Below are 27,471 nucleotides of genomic sequence, written 5' to 3' on the forward strand. Positions count from 1 at the left end.
AAAACCCCAAACCACTTCCTTCACAATGCATTATATTAAAATGACAAAATAAGTTAAATGTATCGCAGGGGACAAAAACAGTCAACTGAATAGTGATGAGTGCAAACCTAAAAGTCAAACTAGCTGGATTAACATGGGCAGAGCGGCCATTTAAGCTGATTAAGCCACTTCTGCTCAACCAATCACAAGTAATGCTAGACTCAATTGAGGATGCAACAGCTGGACAGTTAGTGAGAGGGATAATATACAACTGACTTTATATCCTTATGGAGATATACATTAGCTTAGAGTAACATTTCAGTTCGATTTTGTTTTACCTGAATTTCAACCAATGATATTTGTGCCCACATACTTATACTTTCTATCCTTCTTACCTTTCTTATTTTTCGTGTGTATATAAACGTTAAAAGGTCTCCACATAATCAACCGTATCACCTAACATGGCTGAGTTTACATATTGATATGATACCATCAATATTCGGGTTCTCTTGGAGCTAAATCTCCTGTAGGAGGATAACATGGTATACATTTAAAAGATTTGCTGAGAAAATGAGTAAAATAAAGTGCAGTATAACACGTTGTCAGTCGTCCATGTCTTAATCTCTTTATTGTTCCAATTGTCTCTTCAAGTCAAAGATTGAAGATAATGACACTATTTCAACTCTTCCTTTTCATAATATTCACACATGTGAATGTAATGTTTACTTCGATACTACCACAGCCAACAACTGTTTCACAACAAAAAGGCTTTTTTACGGCTGTCAAATTAGAAACATTTATTGTAATGACAGTTGCTTATGATAATCATTAATTTATCCATACCATAAAACAAATTACTCAACAAATTAAATATTTATTAATTTCTTTTACACAATGCTATTGTATTAATTACTCTGAATGATCCCAAAATTAACACCTACATTTTAGTTCATTCTAGGAAATGACAATTTAATCATGTACAGGAGCATCAGTCATTGATAATACAGATCCACACCACATTTCTATTAATGGTATGTATTGAATTTAGGCATTAATAATACCCGTTCAAAATTACAGATTAATCTGCGGTTTTAGTAAACTTAAAATAATATTTCAAAAGTACTTCTTATGGAACCAATTCACTCCCATTCGACAAATACCTCAAATATAAATAAATACATTCATTCAGTATGAACATAGTTTAGGAAAATAAGTCTTTGGTATGTTTTAGAGATCTATAGCATGGTTGAAGTTCAAAATAAATCATAATTCAGTACATTAAAATAAAGAATTTTAGATCTATATAACACGGTGGAAGGAGAGCCAGTCAAGTTCAAAAATTCTTTTACAATTATCCAAATTAGCTTCACTTAAAATATGGCACAGAGAACTGCTGGAATTAACCATTCTTTATTCTTCTCTTGCCTGCCACTTTTTGCACAGAGGCCCTTTTTTCAATGTTGTGTGCCCCTGCTGATGCAATTTCCTTCGATTTCACAAATAGGACAGATTAAAGTTTGAGGAGAGGTTCCATTACCCACTGTTAGAAAGTGCAAACTAACCACCATTGGCCAGTAAGAGATATGTTCTGTCCCATTTCCTCCTAAATAATTATTAGTTAAGTCATCTAAGGCAATATCGACATCTGAAACATGGTCTTCTACCAAATTTCCAGAAAAAACATTATGCAAGTTTTCTAGAGACTTGTTTACTGGTCTTATTGAAGGAAGTCAGCAAATGTTCACAATTTGTAATTTTGCTGTTGAAATGTGTGGGTCTGTTGATTTTTATTTGGTACTGTTGATTCTTATCTAGTTCAACCAGCACTTCTAAAATTCTTTTTAGAGTGCCTTGCATAAGCAATATTACACTCAATGAGGCTGAGGACATTGTTGGATTTATAGTTTCACCTGTTGAGAATAAGGAGGGAGAGATTTATTCACCATAGACTCCACTCATTGCAGCTTAGTGTGGCATCTACAATAATTTCATGTGCTTCGAACATCAGCTTCTACTTCTGTTCTGAAGCCTGAGCCTGTCGAGTCGGTGATATCCATACTGTTTTGTCCCCCTAAATCACCACTTGCTTTTGCTGGAGTATCTACTGGGCTACTCTGCTGGATTGTCTTTCCATCACTAGCTGAGAGGAAATGCTTGGACACAAATTTTCTTATGAAACTTGGTAAAGGAGATCTAGTATCTTTCCTCCAGATTCATCTTCCCTATTCGCCTGAGAGACTTGTACATCCTGTATACATTGCTTGGGAATTTTTCCTTTTCCCTTAGACTTGATGCAAACCTCATTAGACCCTAATATTTGTGTGGCCATTTGCAATTTCTCCATTTGTCAAACACCTGTTTAACAATCAATAATAATCTACTCTGATAACACTGACGTCTATCACTTGACAGTGGAAGGATTATGCCACAGCATTCACAGGGCCACAAGCCGCATCAGAGCCCCCTCTCTTCAAATTTGCCCCGCACTCTTCGACCACCACGACCAACCATCCTCACTTTGAAGCCAATAAGGGTGGCTAAGGGTGGCTACTCAACCTAAAAAGCCAATGCATGGTATGGCTGACCGCAAAGTCGGGGATGAGGAAGTCTACACACAAGGGGGACGAGCACACCATCCTCTTCTGTGGCTCTATTGTCTCATATAAACTTTAACTAAAGACCAGCTCTCCTCTGGAGGGTGCAGGCCCCTCTCCTCGATCAGATCTCCACAAGGTATGACAGATGGGTGCACCACCACACTCCCTGCCACACCATACATTCACCTCACCATATTCCCTTAAGTGGGGATTAGCATTGTGTGCCAAGGAGACAATCACCAAATCTCCATCTCCGATGGCTTTCCGCCATATGCCATGGTGAGACAGCCTATAGGAAAAATAGATAGGACCTGAAACCCTTCTCATGCTAAACAGTGATGTCACATTGCTCATGCCACTGACAAGAGAAAGGCTGATAAACTAGCAAACATTACAATGATTATCTAGGGATCTCTGACTTGCACCACCTCAAAAAAGACAGCAACCAGGTTAATGATAATGGGCAATGCACTTGAACTCGCATAAGGCCACCCCTGAGCATACTACCTCCCCAAAGCGAGGTCCGAGGTTGGCCACTGTCTATCTCTGCCACTGAGTAGCTGGATCAATACCGCACCTGCAGCAGACGAGGGGCAAGAATAGTACAGGTGGATGAGAGTGAATGGCGTTTCCCCTCCTTGGAGATCACAACATCTTGTGTCTTTGTCCCCACAGGCCTCTAGGTCCAGGCACAGGATTGGCCCCGTTTTCAGCTACAACCGCCAGCGCCTCCTGTTATTTGACCGTAAGCCCTACGGCAGAGCAATTGATTCAGTGCAGTGCAGCGGCCCTACAATGAACTTTAACTGAAGCAAGAGATCCTACCATACTAAGAATAAATATGTGCATTTCATGAGGTCTTCGCTTCCTGACCATGACAATTTTCAGCCTTTCTTAGTTGTTGTAACTGTTATTCTTTTAGGAGGCCACTCTGAAAATGTCCAAGTATTTCAAGTTCCATCACTTTACTACGCCTAACAATTTTTATACAACTCCTATTTGTAAGATTACCAATCGTAATGTGAGATTGGACATGAAACAAATTTCCTGACTGCACTCATGCTTGGAGAGATTATGTTCCAAAATGTGTTTGACTTATTATGTTGCAATACGTCAGTCAGGGAATCCCATAGACTGTCATCGCTAGAGTGCTTATGGAGGTTCCTAGAAGACACTCAGCTGCCCCGGCCCTGAAAACGCTTCACTGGCTCCCCGTTAAAGAGCGGGTGAAATTCAAAGCGTTATGCACGGCTCATAAAATCTTGCATGGTAGGGGCCCCTCTATCCTGTCCATTATGGCACGCCCCTACAAGCCCACACGCCCACTGCGTTCGGACCAAAGACATCTTCTGCAGTCAGCCAGAGTAAAAAGAGCTCGCTCTGGGGGCCGGCGTTTTTCAGTGCAAGTGGCGGCACTGTGGAACTCCTTGCCGTTTAAGATTCGTTCAGAGCCCAATATCCTGCACTTTAGGAAACTCTTGAAGACTCATTTGTTTCCGGTGTAGTGACTGAGTTTGAGCTTTCCCTTCTCGTTCCTTACAGCGCCGGGATGCCCCTGGGTAACTGAGCGCGTTATACATTTTATATAATAATAATAATAATAATCGCTGAATCTCCTGGATGTTAAATTCAGTTTGGAGAGATAGTTTCTTCAAAGTTACTAGGTTTCACTTCTTACTGCAACTTTTATCACATTCTGTGCAGTGGTAGGGTTTCTCACCAGTATGGATCATCTGATGTGTGAACAGTTTGCTTGTCTGAGTGAAACTTTTCCCAAATGCTGTGCCCAAAGAGGGTTTCTCTGCAGTGTGGATTACTCTCACATTTCCCACACTACATCCGCCTTTGACTAAGTAGGTGTCCTCCAATGCTGGAACAGACCTTCCCTTGAGTGAAGTTTTTCCTACAATCTGTAACTTTATTTAGATTCTCCACTGTATGGATTATTGGTATCTTAACAGTGTGCTGTTCAGAGTGAAGCATTTTCCACATTCTGTTCACAAATAGGGTTTTTCAGGTGCATTACAAAGAGACATAAAAAATTCATTTACACAAAACACTATATACAAGGCTGAGGCAGCAGGTCAAATACATACAATTGATGATAAATACAATAGTAGACATAGAGGAAAAGTGTTTTGTGTAAATGAATTTTGTATGTCTCTTTGTAATGCACCTGAAAATCCCAATAAAAATATTTAAATTAAAAAAGGGGGGTTTTAGTGTAGGTTATTTGATGGCTTAACATATTTTTCATAAGAGTGACTCTTTTCTCAAACTTTCTACAATGATATGGTTTCTCACTAGTATGGACTCTGATGCTTCACCAGTTCTCCGCTCTCAATAAATCGTTTTCCACATTCTCTACAGTTGTGGGATTTTCACCAGTATGGATTCTCTGATGTACCAAAAGCCTTTTCTTCAGAGTGAAGCTTCTTCTGCATTCTGTACTTGGAAATGGTCACCAGTATGGATTCTCTGGTGTGACAACAGTGTTCTCTTTACACTGAAGCCTTTTCCACACTCTGTACATTGAAAGGGTTTCTCACCTGTATGGATTCTCTGATGCTGCATCAGGTGGCACTTCACACTGAAGCTTCTCCCACATTCTGTAGACTGAAAGGGTTTCTCACCAGTATGCGTTCTCTGATGTATCAACAATTGGGATCTATAAAAATAGCTTTTCTCACATTCTGTACATTGATAGCGATTCTCACCAGTATGGATTCTCTGGTGTGACAATAGTTTTCTCTTTACACTAAAGCCTTTTCCACACTCTGTACACCTAAATGGTTTCTCACCTGCATGGATTCTCTGATGCTGCACCAGGTTCCACTTCACACTGAAACATTTGTCACATTCAGCACAGTGGTAGGGTTTCTCACTAGTATGGATTCTCTGATGCCGCTTCAAGGTGTACTTCTCACTGAAGCTTTTGTCACAATGAGCACAGTGGTAGGGTTTCTCGCCAGTATGGATTTTCTGATGCTGCACCAGCTTGTACGTCACACTGAAGCTTCTCCCACATTCTGTACACTGAATGGGTTTCTCAAGAGTATGGATTCTCTGGTGTGACAGCAGTATGCTCTTTATACGGAAGCGCTCTCCACATTTGGTACATTGACAGGGATTTTCACCGGTATGGATTCTCTGATGCCGCACCAAGGTGTGCTTTACACTGAAGCTTTTGCCACATTCAGCACAATGGTACGGTTTCTCACCAGTATGGATTCTATGATGTGCCAAAAGGCTTCCCTTCTGAGTGAACTTTTCCCCACATTCTGTACATTGATTGGATTTCTCTCCAGTGTGGATTCTCTGATGTACTAGCAATGTGCTCGCTTGAGTGAAGCTTTTGCCACATTCTGTACACTGAAAGGGTTTCTCACCAGTATGGATTCTCTGGTGTGATAACAGTGTGCTCTTTATACAGAAGCGTTTTCCACATTCTGTACATTGAATGGGTTTCTCACCAGTATAGATTCTCTGATGCTGCACCAAGGTGTGTTTTACACTGAAGCTTTTGCCACATTCAACACAGTGGTACGGTTTCTCACCAGAATGGATTCTCTGATGAAAAAGCAGTGAACTTGCTTGAGGGAAGCTTTTCCCACATTCTGTACACTGAAGGGGTTTTTCACCAGTATGGAGTCTCTGATGTTGCTTCAAGGTGTGCTTCACACTGAAGCTTCTCCCACATTCGGTACGCTGATAGGGTTTCTCACCAGTATGGATTCTCTGATGAACAAGCAGTGCACGTGCCCGAGTGAAGCTTTTTCCACATTCTAAACATTGAAAGGGTTTCTCACCAGCATGGATTTTCCGATGCTTCACCAGCCGACGCTGCTCACTGAAGCTTTTTCCACATTCAGTGCATTTGTAGGGGTTCTCACCAGTATGGATTATCTGATGTGTGATTAGTGCGCTTGTCAGAGTGAAGTGTTCCCCACATTCTGTGCACCAGCAGGGTTTCTCACCAGTGAGGATTCTTTGGTGACTTAACATATTTGTCTCACAAGTGAAGCCTGTCCTCATTCAGTACAGATAGAATCCATACTGGTGTGAAACCCTATGATGTAACAGTGTGCTCTGCACAGCAAAGTGTTTCTCACTGATGAGGTTTCTCACCTCAATGAATTCTCTGATGCTCTTTATCTCAGTGAAACTTTTCCCACATTCCATACACTGGTATGACATATACCCAGAACAAACATTCTGATGCCTGTGTAACAAACAGCCCGTAGAGCCCGTAGTGCAGCTTTCCTCAAGGTATGTACACTACGATGTCTCCCATATAAGCAACCTATGGTAAGTCACCTGATTTTGTTGGTGAGTCAAGCTCTTCTAATCCTCTTTACAATGGTATAGTTTCTCCAGAGTATGGATATTCTGATGCTTGCCCTAATCTGATATTACAATGAAAATGATGTCACACTCTGCGCACATCTATGCTTCAGTCTCGTATAGATCATCTGATGCATGTACAGATATGAGCTCTGAGTGACACTTTTCTCCGACTCTGTACACAAATAGGGTTTCTTGCCAGAACAAAACCTCTGAGGATCATATCGATGCAAGCTCTAAGCAAACATTTCTCACTCCGTAGACTGATAAAGATTATTCATGGTATGGAGCATCAAACTGTCCCTAAAGAGGAGCTCTGTATGAAGGTCTTTCTTAAGCTAGTTCACTGTTTTTCCCCAGAATGTATTGTATAGCGTGTAAACAGATCAAGCTTCCAAGTGGATGTTTTTGCAGACTCTTCTTTCACGGATACAGTTTTTTCTTCTGGTAATGTTGATCAGGAGTATTTGGGTGCAGGGGGCCTTTAGGTCTGTTCATCAGCTCCTTGATTCTGTAAATGAGAAACAAATGTCTGTGAGTTTGTCACAGCCAGGTGGCTAAAAGACAGTGATGAAGCAAGATTTTTCATATTAAGCGACTTGCTTGAGTCAAGAACCTCGAATCACTTATAATCCCGTAATTCGACTTGTATGTCTTACTAATATTCTTTTATTTTGGATGTGCGTTTATATTAGTGACGCTTGCCTATGTGTTTTACTAATACGAATAACCCTTGTCCTTAAAATGGCAGCCGCTTGGGGATTTCCTACTGCGCATGCGTTAGTCACACTCACGTGACGTGACGTAGTTGCAGTTCTGGTGGGAAAATGTGCGCATGCGTACTTGCCTCTAAAATGGCTGTTGGTGTCTTAACGTGGTGAAGCTTGCGCAGATGCTCTTGTGTTATTGTTTGTTGCACTAATCCATAATGGCATAGTATATTTTTATAGTAAGAAATATAAAGTAGCTACTCATGGTAAAGAGTGAAATCATTCATTTCTATGTTTTAATTTGTTTTCGCTTATTTTTCATGTACCGCGATATTGAGGGTTGATGGGATGTACGGACTCCATCTTGAAGTATGCTAGTGCGCATGCCTGCCTTTACCGGTGGCATTGACAGAGTGCCAACTGAAGGTCCCTGCCAAGACGTGCCTGGGAAGATGCACCTTCACCCAGCCGGAGAAACTGAAATGTGTTACATTAGAAACAAATGTATTTCTTTCTATTGTATTCTGTAGAATAGGTAATGGGAACCCCAAATCTGCTAGGCGGTTCCATAACATGCAAATATGAGCTTGTCAAAGTTTGTTCTGATTGGTGTGTTAACCTATCCTACTTGGGGACCAATCGAAATTGGGGATTCTGACACTTTGCAACATTGGGGGGTGGTACACTGACCCGAAAACAGTATAACTAGCATAGGTCTAGCTAGAGAAATTGTCCGACTTGTCTGAATAGCTGACCTGTCACTGACCCAACTGAGGTATTTGGAATTTTTATGGTCAAGTATGTCCCCTATCGTGTACCCCAACGTTCCATGTACACGTGCATGAAGTACATGTATTTTCCCTCCATGACCGAATATGAAGACGCATATGCATTTGCGTCCAACGTTAACATGTTATCTACCAAGTCCTCCATGAAAGCAACGATAATATGGCTTTTAAGCCTATGTTGCCAACGTGTTTACATGGTGCACGTTAAATTATCGAGATGCACCCGTTTCTAAGGCTCCACAGGGCCCGGACACAAGTCCAGGCCTCAAGCCTCCTGAAACACTCCGTAAGCTGCAGCCCCGCCTGCATCCCTGACCCTTCCCTTACTTCCTGCCAAGCAACGCGGTGCCCGGCTCAGCCTGGCCTGCCTGCCAAGATGGTATTTTGCCTCCAGTTATCAGTTCAGCTCCCCTGATCCACATTCCTAGCTAACGAACAGGATAAACATATCCTGCCTGTAAAAGATATAGTCCAGCCTCTCTGTCTCCATGCAAGTGATTTACTGAACCAGTTTCCATAGAAGACTTGCAGCCCCATGCAGTACATAAAGAAATATATGCATACACTAGTCTTTAGTGACAAGCAGCCTTTGCCCTGATGGCCTTTAGAATCAAGCAACATGTACTCCAAACACAAGATATCAGATATGTTAAAGGTACAGGTCGTTCTGACATCCCAGACTTCTGTCTCCTCTACTCGTGCTAGAAGTCAGCCCCCAGCTCTCCTCAGTCACACGTCATGATCAGTTTTGCGCGCACAAGTAGGTTAAAGGTTCCAGCTGCCCATGTAACCCCCTCTATGCGTCCACCCACCTATGACACTTTCTGTGACGTTTCCAGCACACACCTCCGTGTACGCCCTTGTGCACGCCTTCTTGCTACGCACATGTGTTCTTATCTTTTTCTTTCCACTTGTCACGCCTACTGTATCCATCACCATTGTACAGTTTTACTATATATATTGTGTACTGTTAATAAAACGTTGACATCATGGACATCATTGCATATCCCTTCCTGAACCTTAGTGGTGATGGAACCTGATTTCCACTGGCTCGAGCCTTTTTATTAAAGCCCGTATGACTCAGATACCACGGACTCTGCCTCTCATTTGATTGAGCTATTCTTTTTATTATCATTAATTATACGGAAAAATAGTACGGTAATTTTATTTACCACATAATTTGGCGCCCGAATAGGGACCCCTCCCCCACCCCACGCGCCGGCGATGCGTCGCAGGCCTTGACCCCTTCTACAGCCGTGACGGACTCCTATGCGCATCTGCAGGTTTTCCTGTATCTCCCTCAGGCCCACGGAGGAGACGGAGACTGCGGTCCAGCATCCAGACGAGGCGGTGAGGAGTGCGGAGGATCCCGACCAGAGCCCAAGCCGAGAGAGCAAGGTCCGAGGTGTCCAGAGGCCCACCTGTTTCCGAAGCATCGAGGCACATGCGTAGTGCGTAGCAGTAACCAAACGTCATAGCAGTCCAGTCCAGTCCAGTGTCGAGTTTCCGAGGCCTTCCGTTCTTGCTTCCCGGTGAGTACCGTTGTTGGGAACGCATCTAGACGGGTGCATTAATTTGTGCCCGGTCAAGATGGGTCTGGGTACACAGATCCGGTCCGACGTGTTCACTTAGGTGAATACGGTATGACGTGTCTCTTAAGGAGACCGGTATGGTCTGTACTGTTTTAGCAGTGCATCTGTACTGTTTTAGCAGTGCATCTAGTAATTCAGTGATTCAGTATTCTAGTATTCTAGTATTGTCTCTCGAGATTTTCAGTATTGTGTTCTACTATGTATTAGATAGTATTTGTTCAAAAATGTTTTTACTGTGTTTAATGTCGTGGTATGACTGATTGTTTGCATTTCATTACTGTGTTTATTGTGATCACGTTCAAGTAAGTATAAAAATGCCGTTGTTTTCAAAGTTACGTCAGATAGGAACTAGGAAAGGGATACTCGAAGAAGCAGTTCCCGTCCCACCTAGGGACAGTCCAGGACATTTCATGTACCATAAACATGGCTTAGATGCCATATTGTACTTAGACTTATGGGTGGATTACACCAAAGACCTGGAAGAGAAATATAGATGGCCCGTTTCAGGAACATGGGATGCCGAGTGCATCATGAGAGTAGAAGAAGCACTGTGGAAAAAGAAATCTAGACAATCCCAGAAAGATGCCATAGAATTATGGCGTAAAGAAGCGCATAGAAGAACAGAGAAAGAATTTAGAAAAGCAGAAAAACATAGGGAAGATTCAGAAAAAGACCGAGAAAAAACTAATAGAAGAAGGTGAACGAGTTAGAGCAGAACAAATAGACCGACAACGAAATGCCCTTATGAATGGCATGTATCCTCTTCTGGCCGAGGGCCTACCTAAGGCCGCTCCGGAAATGCCAAGTAATTTACCGCCACCACTGGTCCCGACTAAAGTACGTCATAACAAGACCGCAGCTGATATTTTTCTTTCCTCCTATTTAGATGACACTGTCCCAGGATATGTGAATACAAATCCTTTTCGAAATACTAGTCCTCCCAATCCAGTTCATGTCACAGCTCACCCTGCTGTTCTTCCAGCAACTGGCCCTGGTAATATAGCACCAGCGGTCCAGGGTACGCCTATAGTGCCTGCATCAACTTCTACTACACCTACTTTACCAGTTCCATTTCCGCCAGTAACAGCGCAGCCAATAGTAGCTGACGGTAACATTACGGGGGGAGCCATAAGAGGAGGTTCCGTCACCCCGCCTCAAATTAAGCGAATCTCACTAAGAGAAGCAGAATTACAACGCACGCCAAAATTGACTACGTACGCATCCCTTAGACAGTACCTTACTGATTGCAGATATGATCTAGTACCAGGCGAAGACGATATGATATTATATTCAATACGTTTAAGACGTGTTACAAATTATTTGGTTCTAATGCCAGAAATGCGAGAACATTTGGATAACATGTACCACTTTATTAGAACAGCTATAAATCCAGACAGCATTAAAGAAGCCATGGCACATAACAAGGTAGAGACTCAAAATATGATCTTACGGTTTTTGATAAATTGTTTAATAAGAGAACGAGACCAGCCCGGGTATGATAAGGATCAGATGAAGGTCCTGATAAAATGGAGTGACAATATAGCCGATGACAAGCATAGTAAACAGGGTTGCATAGAATCCATGTACAGGAAGATCCGTAAGGTAATTATAGAAATACACGAGAGGGAAAAAGCAGAGAAGGAGGCCGATGGAAATCCTGACGCCTCAGAAGCAGACGATGACACAGAAACAGGGGATACAGGCAGAATAGCATACGTAGGCAGAGGAAGACCCTTTGACAAACCAATACGCCCAGAAAGCAAAAGACGTTTTCTTTCTGCTATGTCAGATCAATGTTCTCCTGAACATTTATTCCAAGCCACCGATAAAATATTGAAACAGCGAATAGGTTACCATGAACTTAGTTCCATGGATGAACAAGAACTAGTCCGATCAGCAGTACAATGGGCTGACAATACCAGTGCCTATAAGGACGACGCAGTGGCGCGAACATTTTTGAATTTTTCCCCAGATGAACAACGATTAGTTGGTATGTACATGATTCAACATCTCATTACGTTGTACAAAAGTCAGCATTCTGATCCAGGTCCCCTATATAAGGTATTAGAAGAGTTACTCCTGAATAGATGGAGAGGTCTAGGTACCGATCTAATTAAAGTAATTCTAGAACATCGACACAAGCATAGTACTCTCCTGACTCCACATTTTGGTTCGGTTCCACCCCCAGTCAGGAAGACTTTTTACATAGACAGACAAAACCCCTTACGAGAAGTTCATCCAATCCGAAGGGCCGATGATTCAATGCAACGAGTATTCGTATACACACCCCCTTGACAAAAATGGAATTATTGGAAATGAAAAAATTAATACCTTGTCACGATAAGGACCCAACAGGGTTTCACCGAGAATTAAAAGACATGTTTAACATGGGGGAATATACTTATCCCGATATCATTAAAATGTTAAAGGTTCTGTTGCCTGCGGGTATTTACGAAAAACTTAAAGAAAAGGAATGGGAGGTGGGAGAAAAGAAAATAGATTGGGCAGCATTGGAAAACGAAGAAAACACAAGAATACCTGGCACTGGTCTCGGGGATAAAGCCAAAGCATTACCAGGATTATTGGTACAGGTTTTGCCTAGGTTATTGACAACTAAAAAGGAAGATTGGGACGCAATCTCAGCCTGCAAACAGAAACATGATGAAGACACTAGTGATTTTTATTCCAGGTTCGAAAAATGTTTTATTATAAATAGCGGTCTGAAAACGAGTAGTGAATCCTATCCACATCTATTTGTGACCAAACTAGTAGAAAATTCCCTGCCACAAGTTAAAAATAGAGTACTAAAAGTCGAGAGTACCTGGCAAGCTAATACACCTTCCCAAATGTTACAAATGTTACAGTACCACCAGAACCGAATTAGAGAAGAGCATGAACATGAACAGAGACGTATAAAAGACACGAAAATGAAAGTTTTAGTGGCTCAGTCAGTTCCAGCTGATGGTCAGAGAAGGGGTACGACACAGTCCAGTCATCCTGCAGCTCCCGTTAAAGGGACCTGCAACTATTGTAAACAGCCAGGTCACTATATAAATGAATGTACCATCCTGAAACACAATATAGCTACTGGTAAAACGAAAGAAAGACCGCGTCGACCTAGACAAGATCAGGTCCAGCAAAATATTCCGCGGAATGTGCAACCTACGCAGAATACACATCAGACCGTAGCAGTACCGCAACCCCAACCCATTGCTGCAACACAACATGTCACGCAACAAATGTACCAGTATGCTCAGTCAGATTACCCAGATTATCAACAGTATTCATGAAACAGCCTAGAGAGGGAGGTTGGCTTGCCTCTTATCGAGGTTCCTGTAGATCAAGAGGGTCCTTATGTACATAGTCAGTTATTAGGAAAGGACAGAACGTTTTTGATTGACACAGGGGCAAGCAGAACTACCATTAGTCATGACGAAGTTCCAGGGGCACCCCTCTCAGGCTCACAGAATGTTTCCCTTGGATTTTCAGGAAAACCTATTGTTAATGAAGTGTCGAAACCAGTTCCCCTAGCAGTTGGTCCATTGTCCCGTACTACAGACTTGTTGCTTACAAAATCATGCCCTGAAAATTTGCTTGGTATTAAAACACTGAAAGCTCTAGGAGCAGTAATTTGTTGTTCTCCGGAAGGAGTGAGGTTATTTTTACGTGATTTTAAAGGACATTATGTGTTGAGAGATTTTGATCCCAGATTACAGAACGTACCAGAGCATTTATGGGCACAAGGTCCAACTGATGTGGGTTGTATGCATATCACACCATACCGAGTTACACTCAAACAAGGAGTTGTACTGCCCCGTATCCGACAATACAAGTTACCACCTGATGCTGTAGTGGCTTTACTGAAAATCGTTGACGAACTCATTGCACAAGGAGTAGTTGTAGAAACCGACTCAAATGTTTGTAATTCCCCTATCATTCCGATTCTTAAACGAACTGATCCAAATGCACCTCCAGTCTATCGACTGGTGATTGACCTTCGAGAATTAAATAAATGCATTATACCACAATACCCAGTGGTCCCAGACATTTCATCATTATTGTTTGCTTTTGATTCAGAAGCAGCGTTCTTTACTGTAATCGATCTCAAGAACGCCTTTTTTAGTGTCCCCATTCATCCGGAAAGCCAATACCTTTTCGGATTCTGTTTAAATGGCCGAAGCTTCAAATTTGCACGCGCTCCTCAAGGATTCACAGAAAGCCCTAGCATCTATAGCCAAGCACTGAAACGACAACTAGACAGTATTCACATGCCTACTGACACTGCCCTACTTCAGTATGTTGATGATCTATTGATCACAGCCCGAACGGAACGAGATTGTGAACGTGCATCACTGACAGTCCTATATTTTTTGGCGGACAAGGGACACAAAGTGTCGCCTTCGAAGCTGCAATTCTGTGCCCAGCAAGTGGTTTACCGTGGGCACTTGCTGTCCAAATCAATCACTCTTGGCCCTTACCCTGCTCTGCTGTTCCCACCCCTCCCGCCCTCTTTTTCCTTCTCCCCGTCCCACTGTACTCAGGAGATAGGTTTTGTTTTAGCGCTGGGATACCTCCGGGTGACTACGCGCTTTATAAAAATAAATAATAATAATAATAATAATAATAAATGGGGTAGGCAGCTAACACCTGATCGTATCCAGTTAATTGCACACCTTCCACAGCCCAAGACACAGAAGGAGGTACGAGCTTTTATTGGACTCACTTCTTACTGCAGACAATGGATTCCCCAATATGCATATCTAGCTAAACCACTCATACAGTTGACAACACAGGAGGCAGCGACTTCAACTGTCCTCCCTTGGACTCAGGAACATACACAAGCTTTTGCTGAATTAAAGAAAGCCTTATGTCAAGCACCTGTTTTAGCGACACCATGTTACAGCAAACCTTTTACACTTTTTGTCACTGAACGCGATGGTACAGCATTATCCGTTCTCACACAAGATCAAGCAGGACAACACAAGCCTTGTGCTTATTTTTCATGTACATTGGATCCAGTAGCCCAGGCTTTGCCTGCGTGCTTAAAATCAGTTGCAGCCACAGCTTTAGCTATCAGACAAAGTGATTCCATAGTGTTAGGACATCCCTTGACAGTACAGGTTCCACACTCCGTGGAGGTTCTTTTAAACAGAACACAGACTCAGCACTTGACTATAGCACGACTGACAGGTTATGAATTGACATTGTTTCAGCCACACATAGAGATCAGACGCTGCAGTACGTTAAACCCTGCTACACTATTACCCTCGACTACAACAGACCCTACACCACATGACTGTGTGGAAGTCATTAACACAATCACGAAACCAGCACAAGCACAGGAGAGTTAGTGGCCGCATATGCAGTGACCACTGAAACTGAAGTCATAGAAACACATCGCATTGACACCTTGTCAGCTCAAGCAGCAGAGCTCATCGCTCTGACCCAAGCCTGTATACGAGCCAAGAACCTTAAAGTAAACATATACACAAATTCACGTTATGCATTTGGAGTCATACACGACTTCGGTGTTCTCTGGCAAGAGAGAGGTTTTATGACCTCTCATGGAGCCAAGATCCAGCATGGTCCCCTCATTCAAGCTCTGTTAGAAGCAATACATTTGCCTACAGCCATAGCCATCATGAAGTGCAAAGCACATACTAAAGTCACAGACACTATTTCCCAGGGTAACGACCTGGCAGATCGAACAGCAAAATTTACAGCTCAGACTCAAACTGACATATCGACTGACATGACAAAGACTGAAGTAACTTCACTAGACCTAGTTCAAGGACACCCCGCGCCGCATGGCCACCAGCTGCTGCGTGTGCCTCCCCGCCCTCACTGCCTCGCTGCCCCGGCTGCCGGCGAGTGACCACGCCCCCTGCATCTAGCAGCGCGATCCGTGGCCGCCCGACCTGCCCCTGCTGGTTCTATCTTGGTCTTGAACTGTGATTAAGTTTCTGTATTGCCTGGTTGTTGTAATTTGTATTTTATTTCTGTATTTTCTGCTGTTAACCCCCTTCGTCATCCCTCCCCGCTCCCCGCTTCCCGCCACCGCCGCTAAACCCCGCCCCTTTTTCTTCTGTACCCTCCCCGCTCCCGCCTCCCAGCTGCTCCGCCCCCCGCGCACTTGGCCATATATGGCGACCGTGCGACACAGGTGAGTGTGTCCTAGTTCTAGGACACCCCCGCGCCGCACGGCCACCAGCCGCTGCGTGTGCCTCCCCACCCTCACTGCCTCGCTGCCCCAGCTGCCGGCGAGTGACCACGCCACCTGCATCTAGCAGCGCGATCCGTGGCCGCCCGACCTGCCCCTGCTGGTTCTATCTTGGTCTTGAACTGTGTTTAAGTTTCTGTATTGCCTGGTTGTTGTAATTTGTATTTTATTTATGTATTTTCTGCTGTTAACCCCCTTCGTCATCCCTCCCCGCTTCCCGCTTCCCGCCACCGCCGCTAAACCCCGCCCCTTTTTCTTCTGTACCCTCCCCGCTCCCGCCTCCCAGCTGCTCCGCCCCCCCGCGCACTTCGCCATATATGGCGACCGTGCGACGCAGGTGAGTGTGTCCTAGTTCTAGGACACCCCCGCGCCGCACGGCCACCAGCCGCTGCGTGTGCTTCCCCGCCCTCACTGCCTCGCTGCCCCGGCTGCCGGCGAGTGACCACGCCCCCTGCATCTAGCAGCGCGATCCGTGGCCGCCCGACCTGCCCCTGCTGGTTCTATCTTGGTCTTGAACTGTGTTTAAGTTTCTGTATTGCCTGGTTGTTGTAATTTGTATTTTATTTCTGTATTTTCTGCTGTTAACCCCCTTTGTCATCCCTCCCCGCTTCCCGCCACCGCCGCTAAACCCCGCCCCTTTTTCTTCTGTACCCTCCCCGCTCCCGCCTCCCAGCTGCTCTGCCCCCCCGCGCACTTCGCCATATATGGCGACCGTGCGAACGCGCAGCGGTCACGCGCAGTGGGCGCGCCGATTGTGCGCCGAAGGTGCGCCAAAGGTAAGCCCGTCTGCGCCCGTCCGTGCCTGGACCGCGCCCAGTGCCAGGACCCCTGGCCCTCGAAGACCCCTGCCCACCCGTCTGACGTACACCGCCGCCACCCTCAACGCACTCAACACCGGCCGAATCTCAGGATGCTACCGAGCCACCCCACGACGCACCCACGGACCCTTCAGCTGCCACGCCTGCAAGTTCACCTGCATCCGGACCTGCCCGGTGCCAGCACCTGCCAAGCCGAACACCAGCAGCAACCACATCAAGTGCATCCTGCTCAACACCCGCTCCGTCCACAGACACGCCATCGAACTCTGGAACCTCCTAGACGCCACAGCCCCTGACGTTGCCTTCATCACGGAGACCTGGATGAACGCCTCTTCTGCGCCCGACATCGCCATCGCCATCCCAGAGGGCTACAAGATCACCCGGAGGGACCGCACCGCCAACCAGATGGGAGGAGGCATCGCCATCATCCACAGGAACACCATCCGAATCACGACTAGCACCGACAACGCCCTACCCACCGCCGAACACCTGCATTTCCAAATCCACACCGACCCGAAGACCACCCTCAGAGGCACCCTGATCTACCGACCCCCGGGACCACGCACTCAATTCAGCGAGGACATCGCCGACTTCGTCAGCCCGCATGCCCTCCCCTCCGCTGACTACATCCTCCTGGGGGACCTCAACTTCCACCTGGAGAACAACAACGACCGCAACACCAGCACCCTGCTCGACAACCTCACCAACCTTGGACTGAAGCAACTGGTGAGCACCCCCACCCACCTCGCCGGACACACACTCGACGCCGTCTTCTCATCCAGCAAAGACATCGCCTTCAGCCACGCCACAGAACTCTACTGGACGGACCACAGCTGCGTACACTTCACCTTCAAGAGAACGACGATCCACCACCACCAGCAACAGGTTGCCCGTAGAAGCTGGAACAAGATCACAGCCGACCAGCTCGCCGCTTCCCTGAGCCAGCACCCTCCTGCCAGCTCAGCGAACCCCAGCCAGGCCGCTGACAACCTCACGAAGTGGATCAGCAACTGCGCCGACGAACTCGCCCCGCTGAGGACCCCGCCCAGCAGACCCGGCAGCAAGAAAGCCCCATGGTTCACCGACGAACTCAAGAGCTCCAAGAAGAACTGCCGAGCCCTCGAGAAAGTCTGGAGAAAGGAACCTACACCGGACAACAAGACCACCCTCAAACTCGCCACCCGGAAGCACCACCAACTGATCCGCGCCGCCAAGAAAACTGCATTCAAGGACCGGCTGGACAACAACGCACACAACTGCAAGGAACTCTTCAACATCGTGAAAGAGCTCTCCAACCCCAACGCCGGAAACAACGACATCACCCCTTCGCAAGATCTCTGCAACTCCCTCGCCTCCTACTTCCACAACAAGATCGCGGACATACACAACAGCTTCAGCACCCAACCAACGCACGCCACGACCACAGCAACGCCGCCCACCGCCGCCCTCCGAACCTGGACTCCGATCAGCACCGAAGACACCGTCCGCATGATGAACTCCGTCCACTCCGGATCTCCGACCGACCCCTGCCCTCACCACGTCTTCAACAAGGCCGACGCTGTCATCGCACCCCACCTGCGGGACATCAACACCTCCTTCGACACCACCACCTTCCCCGAGAGCTGGAAGCACGCAGAACTCAGCGCTCTTCTCAAGAAACCTACAGCAGACCCCACCGAACTCAAGAACTACCGCCCAATCTCGCTCCTCCCGTTTCCAGCCAAAGTCATCGAGAAGACTGTCAACAAACAGCTGGCCGCCTTCCTCGAGACGAACGGATCCCTCGACCCCTCGCAGTCTGGCTTCCGAGCAAACCATAGCACTGAGACCGCCCTCATCGCCGCCAGCGACGACATCCGAGCCCTGATGGACAACGGAGAAACAGCGGCCCTCATCCTCCTAGACCTCTCCGCGGCCTTCGACACTGTCTGCCACCGCACCCTAGTGCAACGCCTCAGCAACGTCGGAATCCAGGAGAAGGCACTGGAATGGATCGCCTCCTTCCTAGACGGAAGAACACAGAGAGTCCGCCTACCACCGTACAAGTCAGAAGCCACCGAAGTCATCTGCGGCGTCCCTCAAGGATCCTCGCTGAGCCCTACCCTCTTCAACGTCTACATGAGCCCCCTCGCGGCCATCGCACGCCAACACAACCTCAACATAATCTCCTACGCCGACGACACCCAGCTGATCCTCTCCCTGACCAACAACCCCGCCGCCGCCACAGCCAACCTGCACGAAGGGATGAAGGAGGTAGCCGAGTGGATGACTACCAGCCGCCTGAAACTGAACTCAGACAAGACGGAGGTCCTCATCCTGGGCTCCTCGCCCACCGCCTGGGACGACTCCTGGTGGCCCCCCGCCCTGGGCACCGCACCCAAACCGACTAACCACGCACGCAACCTGGGATTCATCCTGGACTCCTCCCTCTCCATGACCAAGCAAGTCAACGCCGTCTCCTCGGCGTGCTTCAACATCCTGCGCATGCTACAGAAGATCTTCTGGTGGATCCCCATGGAGACCAGGAAGACCGTCACCCAGGCCCTCGTCACCAGCCGACTGGATTACGGCAACGCCCTCTACGCCGGAACCACCGCCAAGCTCCAGAAGAGACTTCAGCGGATCCAGAACGCCTCAGCCAGACTCATCCTCAACATCCCATGTTACAGCCACATCTCCGGGCACCTGAGAGACCTGCACTGGCTCCCCGTCAACAAAAGAATCACCTTCCGTCTCCTCACCCACGCACACAAAGCCCTACACGATCAAGGCCCGAGCTACCTCAACAACCGAATCAACTTCTACGCTCCCAAACGCCACCTCCGATCAGCCAGCCACGCCCTCGCCGCCGTCCCACGCATCCGTAGAGCGACAACAGGAGGAAGGTCCTTCTCCTACCTGGCCGCCAAGACCTGGAACTCCCTCCCGACCGACCTGCGCCTGACCCAAGACCACCTCTCCTTCAGGAAGAAGCTCAAGACCTGGCTGTTCGAGCAGTAACGGCACCCCCCCCCCCCTAAGCGCCTTGAGACCCTACGGGTAAGCAGTGCGCTCTATAAATGTCTTTGATTGATTGATTGATTGATTGACTGATACATTGCATGACAGTTAGGGATCCCACACAAGATGTACTTGACATACAGACACATGCTACTCCAGACGAAATCAAGAAATGGACTGAACAAGGAGGGGTCCAGACAGATCAAGGATGGGTGACGAAGGGAAAAACCACATGGTTTCTCCCCGACTCTATGGTTCAAGTTATCATTAATACAGCACATAGTCCAGCGCATTTAGGAGAGAAAGCTATGTTAGACAGTTTACAGAACCTCTGGTTTAACAAGCATTTACGAGCAGCAGCAAAACAGAAAGTGCGTACCTGCATGATCTATTGTCAGTTCAATCCAGGAAAAGGTATTCCCGTGGAACAAGGTGGATTTCATCCTCCTGACCATCCTTTTGAAGTCCTTCAAATGGATTATATCCAGATGGACAGATGCCGAGGATTCAAGTACGTCCTAGTAGTCGTATGTGCCCTATCCAGATGGACAGAAGCATATCCAGTCCCAGATTACACAGCTGTGACCACTGCCAAGCAGTTGGTTCGTGAATTCTTCCCACGGTACGGTTTGCCCCGTGTCGTATATTCAGATAATGGTCAGCCATTCTCGTCCGAGCTCATGAAACAGGTATCACTCCTGTTAGGCTATCAATGGAAATTCCACTGTGTTCGACATCCAGAGGCAGCTGGTCTCGTCGAGCGACACAATCAGACTCTGAAAACCCGTCTTGCTAAAGTGTGTGCAGAAAAAGGTGTAGATTGGATGGTAGCTTTGCCAGTTGCCCTCTTTTACATGCGAATGGTAGCTCATTCTAGGACAGGGCTATCCCCGTATGAGGTGGTCTTCGGCAGGCCTCCGAATATGTGGGGGACGCCTATGCCCCGTAAGATTACTGATGTTGACAGTTCTATGCTGACAGATTACCTGGCTTCCTTGATGTCTGCACTACAATCTTGTCGTTCACAGGTCGCGGCAGCCTTCCCTGACAACACCCAGGTGAAACCGCACGAGATCGTCCCTGGTGATCTAGTCCTGGTTCGCAATTTTGATCGCTCAAGCCCTCTGGAGCCCCGCTGGAAGGAACCGAAGCACGTTCTGATGACAACAAGGACCGCCGTAAAGCTGGAAGGAAGAAAAGGCTGGCTTCATTCCAGTCATATCAAGCGCTTTTATGGACCGTGTCCAAAGACTTTTTTCAAGGACTGCCCCATTCCAGACACTGATACTAAACTCCCCCTGTTAGAGAAAACTCCGCAGCAGGAGTACAAGTCAAAGCTGAGGTCTAGTAAGTCAGACAGTTTAATTGTTTAAGTCCCCTCCTGGGTGAAGCGGTTAGACAGGTTCCTGACATGTATAAGATAGACCCCAATAGAGAGAGAGACAGACAGGAGATCAAGAAAGAGACATATTGTAAAAATCTCCGAAGTCGTTGCATTATTACGTAACTTTTCATGTTTTTTCTGAGTCTTACGATAATCTGCATAAGTTGGATGTTACATATTTTCTTTCCTATTGGTTCACATGCACATTCTTTCTCTAATAACACTATCGAGCATACTTTCAGTGACTTGCCCCCTCACGAGTTGTCTTATCGACTTGCGCTGCGCAACAATACATTCATCCGTATGTTACACCATTATCACCAGACCAGCAATGCCACTAATTGTTGGATATGTGGCCGACTCCCTCCCTATCAGAACTACAATGGAGCTCTGCCCCTCTTTCCTTATCCGTTTACACATAATGGTTCCTGTGGTGCATGGTTCAGTTTAATATCCTCTTTAGACAGTGAATCCAAAGTTTCCCAGGGCAATTGGATATGGGGAAATCTGAACACAGTTATGAATAAGGCATGTTTCCCAGACGAGGAAGGTCTTCCACAAAGGACAGGGACCGATCTAGAAAATGAAGTGTATGGATTAGGTAATTTTACACTTAACCTCATGATTCTGAATGTCCAATCCGAGACCAATCCGGACTTGCCATCAATATCCGTCTTACCAGTAAAAGGTGAATTATGCGTCAAAAAGAATGGTTCAGTACATCTAGGACACAGTGACTGTACTACTGTGGTCGAATTCAGTGATAATGGCAAGTCTACTTTCAAAGCTTCCCGCCATTCGTATTTCATTTGTGGCCAGACAGCCTATATACGTTTACCACTAGACTGGGATGGAACATGTTATATTGCATTCTTACTGCCACCTGTTTTCCTGGCCACATCCGACTATTACCGAAATTCCCATCTCACTCACGTTAGACAAAAGAGAGAGTCCCCAATTGTCGACCAGACTGAAACTACCTTGGAACAGTATACGGATTTCAATAAAGGATTCTTTCCTTTTCTAGGTACTGTCTCAAATAGTAAACTAATACGCAGGTTAACAAGAACCCTTGAAGCTGTAGTAAATGAGACTACTTCTGCCCTAGGTAACTTAACAGAGGAACAGTCTGCTATGAGACTTGTTGTTCTTCAAAATCGTCTCGTCCTTGACGTCATCCTGGCCGATAGGGGCGGGACTTGTAGAGTCATCGGATCTAGTTGCAGTGTGTTTATTCCTAATAACGCACCATAAGTCTACAAAGCAATAACCAGGCTTCATGAAATAGCTCATCAGCTACACCAGAATCCAGGCACCTGGACTTGGTCCGGTTGGCTCTGGAGTGTGATATCAGCTTGGGGATGGAAAGTACTGTCGTTCCTAGGAATCATACTGCTCATAGTATTCAGTTGTTGTCTATGCTTACAATGTGGGCCAGCGATTTGCGGCTTGTGTGCTACAGCATGTATTCCTCGTCCTAGTCCAAGTTCACGTTCCAGATCCCGTATGAGAAAAGATGAGCAGATGATGTTATATGAACAGATAGATGGACTCATGAAAATAGATATATCTTGAAGGGAACGTAGGGGACAAGGAGGGAATGAGGTATTTGGAATTTTTATGGTCAAGTATGTCCCCTATCGTGTACCCCAATGTTCCATGTACACGTGCATGAAGTACATGTATTTTCCCTCCATGACCGAATATGAAGACGCATATGCATTTGCGTCCAACGTTAACATGTTATCTACCAAGTCCTCCATGAAAGCAACGATATTATGGCTTTTAAGCCTATGTTGCCAACGTGTTTACATGGTGCACGTTAAATTATCGAGATGCACACGTTTCTAAGGCTCCACAGGGCCCGGACACAAGTCCAGGCCTCAAGCCTCCTGAAACACTCCGTAAGCTGCAGCCCCGCCTGCATCCCTGACCCTTCCCTTATTTCCTGCCAAGCAACGCGGTGCCCGGCTCAGCCTGGCCTGCCTGCCAAGATGGTATTTTGCCTCCAGTTATCAGTTCAGCTCCCCTGATCCACATTCCTAGCTAACGAACAGGATAAACATATCCTGCCTGTAAAAGATATAGTCCAGCCTCTCTGTCTCCATGCAAGTGATTTACTGAACCAGTTTCCATAGAAGACTCGCAGCCCCATGCAGTACATAAAGAAATATATGCATACACTAGTCTTTAGTGACAAGCAGCCTTTGCCCTGATGGGCTTTAGAATCAAGCAACATGTACTCCAAACACAAGATATCAGATATGTTAAAGGTACAGGTCGTTCTGACATCCCAGACTTCTGTCTCCTCTACTCGTGCTAGAAGTCAGCCCCCAGCTCTCCTCAGTCACACGTCATGATCAGTTTTGCGCGCACAAGTAGGTTAAAGGTTCCAGCTGCCCATATAACCCCCTCTATGCATCCACCCACCTATGATACTTTCTGTGACGTTTCCAGCATACACCTCCATGTACGCCCTTGTGCACGCCTTCTTGCAACGCACATATGTTCTTATCTTTTTCTTTCCACTTGTCACGCCTACTGTATCCATCACCATTGTACAGTTTTACTATATATATTGTGTACTGTTAATAAAACGTTGACATCATGGACATCATTGCATATCCCTTCCTGAACCTTAGTGGTGATGGAACCTGATTTCCACTGGCTCGAGCCTTTTTATTAAAGCCCGTATGACTCAGATACCACGGACTCTGCCTCTCATTTGATTGAGCTATTCTTTTTATTATCATTAATTATACGGAAAAATAGTACGGTAATTTTATTTACCACACAACGCACTCAATAGGAGACTGAATTTACAGAGCGCTGCGGAGCACTCTGTCCGAATTTGACCATAGACTCAAAGGTTTTAGCAAACCTTAAGTGCTGGCGGAGCACTTTGCTGGGGAGTTCGCTGACCCAATCGGGGTTCTGACTGATAGCTGCAGAGAGGGTGGAGCGCAGGCGTTGCTTCCGAACTGCGGGTGCTGGTCGTGCCTTGGTGGGCCTGTCCTGATCCTAATCTGGTTTTCCTGTCCTGTCCTGGGGTGTCCATTCTGCTCCTGCTGTCCCGTCGATGACTGTCCTTCCTTGGGGTATTTCCTGTCCTTGACTGATCCGTGGCAAGGGTTGGTTTTCGCACCATTCTAGGTAAATATATATTGCTGAGAACTCTATACTGCACCTTCTATTTTTTCTGTCTTTGCTTCAATAAAGACATACCTTTGCATACGTTAATTTTCCATGCTTTCCGCAACCATTTTTTCTAAAAGTCATACGTTTATTTTTTCCAATAGCATGTTCCAATGTTTCCCTATCTTTTAAGTTTATTCTCTACATACCGTTTATGAGTTATAGAAGTGATTTATGATTTTTTTCTTATAAAACTGCTTGAAGTAAATTGCTAACAATAGCGTGTTCCGCTTTGTACCCTTTCTATAGACGTTTAAGATTTCCCAAATTTTCCACACATATTCATGAAGTACGTCCCAATAGTATAATTCCTGTTTATAGATGTCCATTCTAGAGTTTTATCTTTAGCGTGTTCCCTGCTTCTCCATTATACATATCTTAAATGATTGCCCTTATATTTTTCCTGTATGGTTATGTGCTTTTCGTTATCCTGATTATAGACTGTCTACTTGTAATAAACTGTATGCTCTCAGAAAATGAATTCTAAGATAAACTTTTAAAACTTTCCAGTTGTCCGTGGTCATTTTAGAAATATTCAAAATTTATACGAAGTTGGGTTTGAGTTTTGCCTGCCTTTCTTTCACAGCTAGCTCATTGATCTATCATGGTCATAGGTACCCGTAACGGTGGATGGTAAGTCGGGTACACTAGAATAAAATAGGAAGGACTCAGGGGTACTGGTAGTAGATTGTAAGGTCATCTGATTAATGTATCTGGTGAATTGAAGTTATGGGCCCGAAACATATATGGTAAATTGTTGGTCGGGTGACCTGCGATCTCTATCAGTAATTTTCTGGTAAAAGAGGAAATGGTTAAGGACTAGTTAAAGTTAGGTAGGACTAGTAAAGCTAGATAAGTTGGATGCTGCTAACGAAATTTTATTGCTGCTACAGAGGTAAACCGTTTTTTGTGAATTGATCACTCACGTGAAATGTTTACTTTGGGAAATTATGAAATGTTTAAATTTCTTTTCTTATTGTTATATTGATATATGTACTAATCCATTTGTTAATAAAGTGTTTTATGTTTGTTGGAAATCCCTGGGGAATTGAATAGCGAGTGGTGAAGAGAATCCACTTGCTTTGAGGTCACTGACTTAAGGAAGGTTGGTGCAGGTTAGGTAGAACTGGAAGCACTAACTAGGGTTTTTTTTTCTGAATGTATGTTTGAATAAATGATAGCAACGAGTTCGCTGGCAAAACTTCTATTGTGACATAACCTAGTAAAGGTCACACCGGAAGGAGTAGCAGGTTCGTCGGAGCTTGGGTGATAGCAAAGGATTCGCTGGTGAAACTTTAGGCTCAGATATATCCCGGAAAAATGGATGAGTCTAGGGAAGTAGCAGGTTCCCTAATGCTTGAGTGAAGGGTAGGCAGAAGAGATCTATCCGTAGTGTGTGAAAAGTAAATAGAAGTAGTTTTACTTGCAGTGAAACAAATCTTTACTGTCTAGACACTTGAGTACAGTGGCGAATGTGTATTCGTTGTTAAATAACCAAGCACTAGCACTTTAGAAAGAAAGTTTCCGTTACCTTGTGAAGGAGGGAGTCAGTTGCGAAGCTGCTCTGACGTCACTCCGAGCCGCGCTGGGATTGGTAGACGCAGCGGGTGTGTAGCGGAGCTGGAATTGTAAAGGAGGGGTGAGTGCCGAAGCGTGAGAACTGTTTCACGAAGAGGACGCGCACCCATTGGTCAAGATTATTGAACTCGTGCATTTCATTGGTCGCACGAAATTAAGAGACGTACTTGGATTGGGAGTGAATTTTGTAAACAAAGTCGCTCACAGGAAATTGAATGTGGCACACGTATATGCCAGAGACTAGACCGGATCCCAGGTATCTAGGTTTTGAGAAAGATCAGTGGAAAGGTCACAACTCCAGCATTATGTACGGAAATAAGAGAAAATTGTCTCTTGTAAATAAGGTGAAAAATTATTTCAAAAAAGATAAGCCGATTAAAACTAGAGAAGGTGTTGTCCTACCGCCACCCAATACTCCCGCATCTTTCATGATGTTTGATAAAGGGTACAACACGTGTGTATGGTTGGAAAACTGGGCGGAATACACAAAAGATGACGGAATTTTGGCTTTCCCGTTAGAAGGTACCTTTAATGGCAGGATTCTATTTAATTTAAGAACCCGAATGAATGATTTACATCCCAGACCTAGGTTAACGCAATACGAAGCACTAGAGGAATGGGAAATCAAAGCTTTTGAAAGAGACAGACCCCGATTAGACAAAGGGTTAACAAAATTTTATCCGAAAGTAAAACAAGAAACCAGAAGTAAAAGGATGAAACAGTGGAGACAGAATATGATTGTAGAAGGACTGTTTCCAATGATGCCAGCGGAGGGTCCTCCTACAGGGGGGAAGAGGACAGAAAGAGGTAAACATTGGGTGCCCATTGGGGAGTCGGATGATGATTGTTAGACGATATGTTTATAAGAAGTCCGCCTCCTTATAATGAAGGACACCGACCTTCCAGTGAAGGGGATCATTCCCGAAGACCTCCTCCCCAGGATGAGGCCGGATCTGCAAGTGTAGGAGGAGGTTGTCAAATACCTCCCTATACCGAGAGCTTAGGACCTATGGATGCGAGAGATATTTATCCAAAAATACCAGCTAGTGGGGAGGCAAGATACTCACGCGAAAGAGACTTTTGTTCCAGACTTCCCTACGTAGGCGAGGAAAGACCTTCAATTTCAGGGAGTCCGTTCTCAAGACCTCCATATGAGGAAGAATCAAGATCTGTAGGCACAGGAAGTTTGTTCTCAAAACCTAATTATGGTGGAGGACCCAGTGAAACGCATCCCACTGCTCCGAGTTGTGCTCCAACTCTGACCCC

The 27,471-nt window shown here is 45.7% G+C and overlaps 1 protein-coding gene across 1 annotated transcript in view; it reads right to left on the minus strand.

Moving 5' to 3' along the window:
• Positions 1-597: 597 nt before the first annotated feature.
• The window catches only part of LOC147736800 (uncharacterized), a 433,099-nt gene continuing 406,225 nt past the window's right edge, over positions 598-27,471 (minus strand). The window contains 3 exon segments of the mRNA XM_086952702.1: positions 598-4,953; positions 4,956-5,039; positions 5,042-6,606. Coding sequence (XP_086808828.1) covers positions 4,880-4,953; positions 4,956-5,039; positions 5,042-6,606 — 1,723 coding nt within the window. The 3' untranslated portion in view covers positions 598-4,879.

This window comes from Lissotriton vulgaris, chromosome 1_2, assembly GCF_964263255.1.
Source record: "Lissotriton vulgaris chromosome 1_2, aLisVul1.2, whole genome shotgun sequence".
NCBI classification, from domain to species: Eukaryota; Metazoa; Chordata; class Amphibia; order Caudata; family Salamandridae; genus Lissotriton; species Lissotriton vulgaris.